The sequence below is a fragment of the Schistocerca piceifrons genome, chromosome 4 (assembly GCF_021461385.2).
Source record: "Schistocerca piceifrons isolate TAMUIC-IGC-003096 chromosome 4, iqSchPice1.1, whole genome shotgun sequence".
NCBI classification, from domain to species: Eukaryota; Metazoa; Arthropoda; class Insecta; order Orthoptera; family Acrididae; genus Schistocerca; species Schistocerca piceifrons.
Window position 1 is genome coordinate 524,318,904 of NC_060141.1, and position 12,216 is coordinate 524,331,119.

General features: G+C 41.1%; 1 protein-coding gene across 1 annotated transcript in view; it reads right to left on the minus strand.

Annotated features, from left to right (window-relative positions):
• Positions 1-12,216, minus strand: part of LOC124795396 (carboxypeptidase B-like) — a 146,214-nt gene that overhangs the window by 45,976 nt on the left and 88,022 nt on the right. The window contains exon 6 of the mRNA XM_047259411.1: positions 3,561-3,657. Coding sequence (XP_047115367.1) covers positions 3,561-3,657 — 97 coding nt within the window. The remainder of the gene's footprint in view (positions 1-3,560; positions 3,658-12,216) is intronic.

The following is a 12,216-nucleotide window of genomic DNA, read 5'->3' on the forward strand; positions in this document are numbered from 1 at the left end:
TAAAAAGTATACTAAAGATCTTTCAGCTCTGCATGGACACAGCCAATACAAATGTGGTATGGAATCCAGATTACTTCGAAAGTCTTGAACCGTGTGTCAGCTCCCATCGATAGAGCCGAATAGGGTAGCCGCGTGGTCTGACGTACCGTGCCACTCTCTGCCCATCTCCTCTTCTTTTCTTTCTTTGCTCATCTCCTCCTCTCCCCTCGATCTGTCCATCTTGTCCTCTTCCCTCTCTCTGTGCATCTCCTCCTCCCCCTCGCTCTGTTCATCTCTGCCTTCCTCTCTCACTGTCCATCTCCCTCCGTTTCCTTTCCCTATCCATCTACTCGCCCCCCCCCCCCCCCCCTTACGTCTCCACGTTATCACCCGCATCCTAATATGACGTTACTGATTCTTACCCCACAATATTTCTTTCCAGATAGTAAGTAATATGTGTACCAAAGCTGGTTCAAATGGATTTCAAGGTATAGGAGGAGCTTTTTACCCGTTAATTTGCCCACGTACGTACATGTCATACATATTTCACATATATTTAACATATTTATGCACATGTTCCATCTGTACTTCTAGTGAATTTCGTTCTGCAGTTCCGTTTTCAAGCAGCTCAATGTTTATGAGATCATGTCCCCTAAACAACGTGTTGTACAATGATATATTTTTGCATGTACATTCATTGGTGTATGTGAATATTATCTACAAAATGTATTGCAAATAGAGTTAGTAGTAAAAAAGTAATAAATTGAAGGGGCATGCCTGATCTGGTAGTTTTACTGCACGAACAGCGAAACTGTAGTAAGCGATAAATGTTTTTTTTCCTTTCATCGTTTTGTGGGGGTTGACAGCGAGAAAAAGTCTCGTAAAGGTTGGAAATTACATGTAAAGTTCGTTGCAAGTCACTAAGTGGTCTACGTACTGAGATGAATATATCCTGACTACTTGCACGTCGTGAACTAGGCTCCTCTTCCACCCCCCCCCCCCTAACACCTACCCCTACGAGAGGTGGGTCTTTCTTACTCACATAGTGACTTTTTTCAGACCAGTTTACCAAGTTTGGTTGAAACTGATCCGTTGGTTTAGAAGGAGACGTGGAACGTAAATACATGCACTTTTATAATGTGTATGGATTATATATTAAGAGCTCGGAAATTACTGAACATTAAATGTTTATAAAGTTGTCTGATTTCATACCTTTTATTGTGTCCCTTTGTTTCTTGTCATTTTTAATGAGACTGCCTTTTGTCATTTTAAAACCTAATTCATTCCTTATTTTATTATTAAGCTCACGGTTATAAATTTGAGAATATTTTTTTTGCAGTACTGGCTTTTCAAAAATAAAATGAGTTATTCCTTTGGTAAAAATATTTCTTAGTCTACCTCTTTCGTTCCCAGACCCTAGGCTTACTACCTTTCCACTTCCACTTATCGTACGGCATTGTTCCCAGTTCATCACCGAACGTTCTCGGAAAAAACTTGTTATTACCTAAAATAGATTTATGGATAGCTTCTTGTTTTCGCGTAAAGCTTTAAGTCTATCACCTAATGTACTTCTTGGAAATGAAAATTTCTCATGCTCTTTCTTGATTGTCATTTTAAGGGGTCCGAGTATTTTTACAGTCTCAATGTTATTTTAATCCAATTTATGTCACGACATTCCATATTTGCCTATTAAAGAAACGTATGTTACAAATTTAAGTTTTTATGATATCTTTTTACTCCATAAAACACAGAATTGCTTTTCCCGATACAACACAAATGCACCACATTGGTATTATAACATTCCATTGTTTTTCCTTGGGCTACACATTGTCACAGCCCCCAATACAGAGAATAATGCCAGTTGTATCCACAGACACAATAAAAGTGTAACATTACCTACATCCATACAAAACACAACACTTCGATATTAATTCGTGCACCGAAAAACAAACTAGCAACAGGTAACGTATTACCACACCGAAACGCACAGTTGTTTGGTTCAAAATCGTTTGAGTAGTTTTGTTCCACCGAAGTTAATATTGCAGTGGAGCTTGGACGGCTTCTATTAGTGCTGGAAATTAGGACCAACCCTTGTCTGATATAATCCGTTGTCCGAAACTAATCGACCTTCTCTTTATACTTCCGCTGAAAATATGAGTGAAGTAACCACCATGGGCCCGTTCTGCTTTATCCAGGTACAAGCTATCAGTGATTTTCGAAGGAAAATTAAATCAAGATTGCTTGTACAGAATTTAAATTCGCCTGCTGCTGTCTATACATGCGGTGACTTCTATTCACTGAAATGAGCTAACCATACACTATCTGATCAGAAGTATATGGACACCCACATGTAACCCGGAATTGACCACTAGATTTCACGAGAGGCGCACCCGCCAGTATAAAAGGAGGTGGAAAGTATTGTGTTGTCAGTAGACAAGCGTTAGCAGCACGATGGGTCATTCATGACAGCTCAGTGACTTCAAATAAATCCACTAGCGACATCTCAACCTTTCTGAGGCAGTCCAAATCGACTATCGGTAATGCGGAGAGTGGTTGCCAAAAATCTCATGTCAATGGAAAGATTGCCGTGCATGGCGAGTTAAAAAGAATGGGGTACAATGACCGAGTAGAACGTCGTAAGCCACGCACTTCTGTAGTCAACGTTAATCGAGGCTTGAGGTGGCCTAAAGAGCGACGCCAATGGACAGTCGATCACTAAAAACGAGTGATCTGGAATAATGAACCACGCTATACTTTGTGGAAATCAGCTGGAAGTATTTCGCTTTGACGAATGCTTGGGGAATGTTAGCTGCCATCATGTTTAGGGCTAAGAATGAAGTGCGTAGGACGCAGTGTTACGGTATGAAGGTGTTTATGATGGCCGGCCGGGGTGACCGAGCGGTTCTAGGCGCTACAGTCTGAAACCGCGCGACCGCTATGGTCACCGAATCCTGCCTCGGACATGGATGTGTGTGATGTCCTTAGGTTAGTTAGGTTTAAGTAGTTCGAAGTTCTAGGGGACTGATGACCTTAGAAGTTAAGTCTCATAGTGCTCAGAGCCCTTTGAACCGTTTGTTTATGATGGTTAGGGTGTGACACCCTTGTTTCACTTAAGAAAACAGTAAATCTGAAAGGATGTGAACACATTTTACACCACTTGCACAACGCGTACAGTAGAGGAGCTGATTTGAGACGATGATTGTGTGTATCAGCATGATAATGCATTCTGCCATAAAACAGCACCTCTGAGGTTTGTGGACAACAACATTTCTGATAAGGACTGAGCTGCCCAGAATCCCGACCTGAACCCAAAAGAATTGGGATGACTTAGAATGTAGACTTCTCCCCACATCCTAGCGTCCAACATCAGTACCTTCTGTGGCCTCAGCTCTTGAGGAAGGATGGGATGCCCTTCCTCCACAAACATTCAGATGCCTCATTGAAACAGCCATCGTTAAGGCAAGGGATGGACACTAACATGTGTCCTGAGACTTTTGATCAAATATTGTACGTCTAGCTCAAGTGGGCACACTCCATAAGGGTGCTTGTGTGAGAGGATAAAGTAATACGTTAGTACTCACCTCCCCAGTGGAAGTCATAATTCCTGTTTGCATCGACTCCCATACAGTCAGGGTCGTCACTGCCTTGGTATGAACGTGTCTTCCGCCACAGACGATCCTAAAGACAAAAATACTGATTCAGTAGGATTCAGAACATTATACAGGAAAATATACAGTCATAAAGCAAACCTGTAGGGTACTTCCTGTTGACCCGAAACTTGGTTCAAATGGCTCTGAGCGCTATGGGAGTTAACATCAGAGGTCATTAGTCTCCTAGAACTTAGAACTACTTAGAGCTAACTAATCTAAGGACATCACACACAACCATGCCCGAGGCAGGATTCTAACCTGCGATCGTAGCGGTCACGCAGCTCCAGACTGTAGCGCCTAGAACCGCTCGGCCACTCCGGCCGGCTGACAGCTTTCAGTGCAATAGATATGCTCTTTTCTCCAGTTGATTCTGCTCCTCTGCACTACATATTCTTCTTTCCATTCTCCATTCGTTGTGGGACGCCTCGCCCCTCATTGGAAACTTCGTTGTCAGAGTGTTGAAGACGATAAAGCACAATGTCCCTCATTTCACTCACGAGTGCAGATTAAACAGACAAGAAAAAATGTGTTGTAATACACTGCCTGACTATAAGCAATAGTATGTACTTGGAAAAGGCCAGGTGATACGTTAGATTTCTGTTAGATTACATCATGGTCAGACAGAGATGAGGAGATCAGATGCTGGATTGTAACGCGTACCCAGGAGCAGATATAAATTCAGATCACAATGTAGCAATGATGAAGAGTAGGTTGAAGTTTAAGAGATTGGAGGAAGAATCAGTGCGCAAAGAAGCGGGATGCAGAAGTACTAAGTAATAACGAGATATATCTGAAGCTCTCTAAAGCTGTAGATACTGCAATAAAGAATAGCTCAGCAGGCAGTACGGTTGAAGGGGAATGGACATCTCTAAACAGGGCAATCACAGATCTTGGAAACAAAAACATAGGTATAAAGAAGGTAACTGCGAAGAAACCATGAGTAACAGAATAAATACTTCAGTTGATCGAGGAAAGAAGGAAGTACAAAATTGTTCAGGGAAATTCAGGAACACAGAAATAAAAGTTGCTAAGGAATGAAATAAATAAGAAATGCAGGGGAGATAAGACGAAATTGCTGCATGAAAAAGAAATGATTGTCTGAAGGACTCACTCAGAATATAGGAACGTCAAAACAACCTTCGGTGAAATTAAAAGCAAGGTTGGTAACGTTAAGAGTGCAATGGGAATCCACTGGTAAGTGCAAAGGAAAGAGCTGATAGATGGAAAGATTACATTGAAGGCCTCTACGAGGGGACGATTTGTCTGATGTGATAGAAGAAGCAACAGGAACCGGTTTAGAAGAGATAGGGGATCCAGTATAGAATCAGAATTTAAGAGAGCTTTGGAGGACTTAAGATCAAATAGGGCAGAAGGGATAGATAATATTCCAACAGAATTTCTAAAATCATTAGGGGAAGTCGTAACAAAACGACTATTGACGTTGGTGTGTAGAATGCGACGTACCATCTGACTTTCGGAAAAACATCTTCCACGCAAAATTCCGAAGACTGCAAGAGCTGACAAGTGCGAGAATTATCGCACAATCAGCTTAACAGCTCATCCATCCACGTTGCTGACAAGAATAATATACAGAAGAATTGAAAAGAAAAGTGAGGGTGTGATAGATGACGATGAGTTTGGTTTTAGGAAAGGTAAAGGCATCAGAGGTGCAGTTCTGACTACGCGGCTGATAATGGGAACAAAACTAACGAAAAATCAAGAGACATTCATAGGATTTGTCGATCTGAAAAAGCGTTCGACTATGTAAAGTGGTACAACATGTTCGAAATTCTGAGAAAAATAGGGCTAAGCTGCAGGGAGAGATGGGTAATACACAATGTGTACAGAGCCAAAAGGGAATACTAAGATTGGACGGTCAAGAATGAAGCACTCGGATTAAAAAGGGTGTAAAATTGGAATGTAGTCTTCCGCCACTACTGTTCAGTCTGTTCATGAAAGCAGCAATGATGGAAATAAAAGAAAGATTCAAAAGTGGAATTAAAATTCAAGATGAAAGAATATCAAAGATACGATTCGTTGGTGACATTGTTTTCCTGAATGAAAGTGAGAAAAAATTACCATATCTGCTGAATGGAATGAACAGCCTAATGTGTACAGAATATGGACTGAGAGTAAACTGAAGAAAGACGAAAGTAATCAGAAGTAGCAGAAATGAATAAAGTGAGACACTTAACATCACGATTGAAGGTGACGAAGTAGATGAAGCTAAGGAATTCCACTACGTAGGCAGCAAAGTAACCATTGATAGACGGAGCAAAGAGGACATCAAAAGCAGACTAGCATTGAAATAAAGGACATTCCTGGCCAAGAGAATTCTAGTAGTATCAAACGTAGGCCTTAATTTTGATGAAGAAATTTCTGAAAAGTACGTTTGGAGCACAGCATTGTATGGTAGTGAAATATGGATTGTGGGAAAACCGGAACAGAAGAGAATCGAAGCATTTGAGATGTGGTACTATAGACGAATGTTGAAAATTATATGGGCAGATAAGGTAAGGAATGACGAGGTACTGCGCAGAATCGGAGAGGAAAGGAATATGTGGAAAACACTGACAAGGAGAAGGGACAGGATGACAGGACATCAGTTAAGATATCAGGAAATGACTTCCATGGTACTAGAGGGAGCTGGAGAGGGCAAAAACTGTAGAGGAAGATAGATATTGGAATATATCCAGAAAATAATTGAGGACATAAGTTGCAAGTGCCTCTCTAAGATGAATAGGTTGGCACAGGAGAGAAATTTGTAGCAGACCGCATCAAACCAGTTAGTAGACTGATGACTCAGAAAAAAGAAAAAAGGAGTCTGACTCGTTCGTAGATAAGCCTAAATAAATGTTTGCTTAGACGATTTACTAAACCCTAAAACCACTCTTGCTGTACTCCTCAATACTGACCAAAATTAAACGTCGTCGTATAACAGCCTCGTAATCATACTTTACCTCAACGACATATGATGAGTTAATTTTAAGAAATAAATTAAGGTCCACCCCGTCGACGAAGCGTCTTTACGGCTAGAGCAATCATTCAGTCATATGATGATGAAAACCACAGCCTTTTTAAGGGAGAACTCTCTTACTTAAGAAAATCTCATAAGCTTCAGTCTGACGTCCACGTGTGACGAACGATTCTTCAGTAGACTAAATATTTTGCACCATTAAAAGATTTTTGTACCTACGAACTTCCAGCATGGCGGAGTAACTTGGGTCAGCGACTTCTGTTAACCAATAGAACGAAAAACCATTCCAAGTTGCAAATATTTTACTTTTTATTCATTCGATGACTAATTTGGGGCCGAGACTCATTTTCAAATCAACATAAGAATTTCGAAAGTGGCATTCCGAAGGTTTCAAAAAATGTGTAATGTACATTTACAGTGCATAATCTGAAATTTTTGACTTTGTTATGTTGATTTGAAAATGGATCTCGCCCCGAAACTAGTGATCGAATGAATAAAAAGTAAAGTATTTGCAACTTGGACTGGATTCTCGTACTATTAATTTTTATATCATAAACAATTAATTTGCAGTTTGAAACACTATATTTCTCAGATTAGTGTATTACTGCCCTATGCTTAAGACGTGTGTGGCAGCCCAAGTTCGTCACAGCACTGTACCAATTTGAAACACTTGTTTTCTAAGTGAAGTTTATTTTCTATAACTGTGAACTACCCAGCATGTTGTATGTTTCTTGGTGGTAAGAACTTTTCGTAAGTTCAAGAAAACGCAGCTCCACGCGATATCGACCGACCGCCGTGTCGTCCTGAGCCACATGCAGTTATTCGGTTGGGTTGTGGAGGAGCATGGAATGAGCACATCGCTTTCCTCGCCTCTGTCACCTTTCCAGAACTCGGAGCTGCTTCTCCAGTTTCTAGTAGCCGATCGACTGGACATGAGGATGACTTAACCTCGTTTTAGTCCTCCCACCAAGAAAAAAATCACTGGGAGAAATGGGTTCTCGACCAGGTTTCTGTGTATGGCAGTCGGACACGCTGACGGGTCAGCTACAAGCCGCAAGCAGCGGCAACTATATGATTTGACCACCGGAAAGCAAATTGATCCCCTGGGAACTACGAACGAGGCAAGACAACTGCCCTCAGGACAGGCGGAAGTCTGTTTCTCTTCGCGTAGCTATCTCAAGCAAATCATCACCAAATACGCTACGCCACCTTCTTCCCACCTCCCTACCGCTGGACTCTCATTACAAAATCGCTCCACTCCGCTGGACTCTACGTAATTCGACCTCTCGACTTGCTGCAGTGACATGAGACTTTATCGGGAGTGCTCTACTGCAAGTGATAGACTCTACAAACATTTACTCACGACCTATGTTACTGTGGCCTATATCGTGCAAATCTCTGAAATTGCTCACGTTATTATCAGGTGTCACTGAGCGTGTCCTGTGGTAGACGCTGCTAATAAATTTACAAGAGAGCTATGTTAAATTAGAACTATTTTTCCGTGGAAGAGAACATACGCCAGTGGTTAAAAGAAGCTGTATCATGATTAGGTTGATAATGCCATACCATTTACATTATATAATCGATTGTGAAGTAAAAATTATTAACATCATACGACAACCACCAGTTCGGTTGCTGTAGCTGTTTTACACTTTCAGAGACAAAGCATCTTTTCTAATTATGTAATCAGTGATTTGTGGTCGTTCTGTGAGATCACAATTACCATTAGTTATATATTTTACATAGTTATTTTTCAGCTGCATTTTACAATTATTCAATTACTGTCATAACTATCAAATGATGACGTAGTTTCATGTAAGCACTGTTACCTATCCCTTGTCACTGTGCACAGTTGCGTTGTTAACTTTTGTTCGGTTCAACTTTTCAGTTTTTGGAATTAATTGCGCTCTTTTCAATATCAGTTCAGCACTTAGGGCTTTGTCACTGCTTGTATCTATTATGATCGTACAGTGGAGTATCGCTCTCGACAGGGGCCAAGTATTATGTATACATGTTTACCTCTGCCGTGGAGCGGCTCTGTCTGGCCAGTTTACTATAAGCAGAAGGCCGTGTCTGCTCGCTATACTTCCACCAGGCTGTCAGTAGGATGTTTATGGTCATTGTCTCTGGGTTTGATCTTTAACATCACGTCCGACAGCCAGACAATTAGCGTCTTGACTCAAGCGCAGCTCGGTGAGCATTTAGTATAAAGCTGTTATCAGCGGGTGTTGCCTATTATATTCGTTCAGGTGCTGTAGCTTTAGCCTAATTTCTTGTTTTGTTTAAGTGCAGGGAACCTGAAGGTGTTCAGCGAACGAAAACGGTTAACACAATAAATGTGTAATAAGACAGCTGAGTTGGTTTTCATTCATCATTCACAGAATAACGTTGATTAAACGCCATAAACACATACATTATGTTATTTCAAAAGAACCGAAACTGTGCATTATTTTCACATATATTTAGAGAAAATATTGAAAAAAATCTCTAAATATATGTGAAAATAATGCACAGTTTCGGTTCTTTTGAAATTTAGAGAAAATATTTTAAAAAGTCAGACTTCAAGAAGAATGTAATAATCCCAATCCCAAAGAAAGCAGGTGTTGACAGATGTTACAATTACCGAACTATCAGTTTAATAAGCCACGGTTGCAAAATACTAACACGAATTCTTTACAGACGAATGGAAAAACTGGTAGAAGCTGACCTCAGGGATGATCAGTTTGGATTCCGTAGAAATGTTGGAACACGTGAGGCAGTACTGGCCCTGCGAGTTGTCTTATAAAATAGATTAAGGAAAGGCAAACCTACGTAATTAGCATTTGTAGACTTAGAGAAAGCTTTTGCCAATGTTGACTGGAATACTCTCTTTCAAATTATGAAAGTGGCAGGGGTAAAATACAGGGAGCGAAAGGCTATTTACAATTTGTACAGAAACCAGATGGCAGTTATAAGAGTCGAGAGACATGAAAGGGAAGCAGTGGTTGGGAAGGGAGTGAGACAGGGTTGTAGCCTATCCTCGATGTTATTCAATCTGTATATTGAGCAAGCAGTAAAGGAAACAAAAGAAAAATTCGGAGTAGGAATTAAAATCTATGAAGAAGAAATAAAAACTTTGAGGTTCGCCGATGACACTGTAATTCAGTCAGAGACATCAAAGGACCTGGAAGAGCAGCTGAACGGAATGGACAGTGTCTTGAAAGGAGAATATAAGATGAACATCAACAAAAGCAAAACGAGGATAATGGAATGTAGTCGAATTAAGTCGGGTGATACTGAGGGAATTAGATGAGGAAATGAGACACTTAAGTAGTAAAGGAGTTGTGCTATTTGGGGAGCAAAATAACTGATGATGGTCGGAGTAGAGAGTATATAAAATGTAGATTGGTGCCGGCAAGGAAAACGTTTCTGAAGAACAGAAATTTGTTAACATCGAGTATAGATTTAAGTGTCAGGAAGTCGTTTCTGAAAGTATTTGTATGGAGTGTAGCCATGTATGGAAGTGAAAAATGGACAATAAATAGTTTGGACAAGAAGAGAATAGAAGCTTTCGAAATGTGGTGATACAGAAGAATGCTGAAGATTAGATGGGTAGATCACATAACTAATGAGGGGGTATTGAATAGAATTGGGGAGAAGAGGAGTTTGTGGCACAACTTGACAAGAAGAAGGGATAGGTTGGTAGGGTATATTCTGAGGCATCAAGGGATCACCAATTTAGTACTGTAGGGCAGCGTGGAGGGTAAAAATCGTAGAGGGAGACCAAGAGATGAATACTCCAAGCAGATTCAGGATGATGTAGGTTGCAGTAGGTACTGGGAGATGAAGAAGCTTGCACAGGATAGAGTAGCATGGAGAGCTGCATCAAACCAGTCTCTGGACTGAAGACCACAACAACAACATTGAAAAAAGAACATAGTGAGTTTTATACACTGAAGTAAACGATAAACTTCTTTTCAGCAAGATTCGTATAACACTGTCTGACAATAAAAGTGAAGCATGCAGAAGTAGTAAACCAAGTGCATCTTTATGGGTTGAGAGACAATGCGATGTTGCTACAGTATTACAAAATCGAGACAAGTTTACAACGAATTTAGCAGTATGAGCCTAGTTATCACTATGGCGTTGCACCCCCTTCGACCTGTATGCATTCAGTATACGTTTCAGAAGGGTGTCATAAAGACGTTGTATCCTCTCGTGAGCAAACCTAATCCACAACTGTTGTAACTGATCAGTGATATCTTCCATAAGAGCACTAGGATGGACGTCTGAACTGGTCCAACTCATGTACTACTGGGGACAGAGGAGTGTGTCTTGCTGGCCACGTAAGTACCTCAATATCAAGGAGCCATTTGTGGGCGAACACTGTTCTGTCGAAAAATGGCGCCACGATCCTGTGACTTGCGTGGTAATGCCTGAGCATGCAAGATGTCAACGACGCACTGTTGTTGTCAGAGTTCCATCAATCACTACAAGCCGTTATCTGAAGTCATATCTGACAGCCCCCAACAGCATGACGCAGGGATTAACACCGCTGGTAAACATAGGAAGAATGGCACCTTTCTCTAGGTCGCCACCATCCGAGTTAGTGCAGAATCATGATTCACCAATGAACACAATGTGTCACTGTTCATCACAAGTCCGTACTTACCAGTCACAGCAAAACTCCAAATGGACTCATTTGTGTTGTCGCCGTAATGGCCGCTTATGCATGGGGCTGCAACTGGCTGTTCGACTGTTGCTAGTCTCCGACTTATGTTCCGGGATGACATAGGATGTTCAAGGCAGTTCGTTTCTTGTTCTTGGATGGCACGTACAGATCTGAAATGGTTACTGTGTGTTTGGTGCGCAATGGTGATCCTCGCTTCTTGTGATCGGACTTGGTCAGCTGCAGTTTTGACAAAGTATATGTTTGCCCTGACATTCCAATGCAATCCAACATCGCTATATTCGAATGCAACACAAATCTTGATATCGCACGATTCGACCAGCCATCCAAATAGATACCCACAAATAGGCCCTTTTCAAACTTTGTCGGGTGCTGGTAATTCTGTCTTAAATGAGTAAGTGGCAAATCCGTATCACTCAACATCTGACGCTGTTCTGATCCCTTATATAACCTTCCATGACTAATAATAACGAAAGACAGGCAGCTTTCATTTTTCAGTTTTATGAAGTTCTCCAGCGTGTCTCTTCCCTACCTGTATTTTCTCATATATCACTTAATTTTTCAGTTTTATGAAGTTCTCTAGCGTGTCTCTTCTCTGCCTGTGTTTTCTCATATCTCTACCATGCCAGGAGTGCAGATCATGCTGACTGATTTTTATCTTCATTTTTATTATGTTTGATATTCAGCATCCTATATCCCCAAAACCATCTTTCCTAAACAGTGGACAATTGCTAGATTATATGAATGTGGGTGTAATAGCAAACGCATGCACATAGGTAAATTCAGGTGGACCGTCTTGGTTCAGCTTTGTAGCAGGGCCAGGAAACGGCTGTTGAGTTTAATTTTTCGAATCTGATTTGGGGCGTCAGTCTGGCAGAACCTCTGTCTCCGCAGATGTTCTTAACGCACGACCTAGCACTTGCTTCACTGAGGCCCAGGTG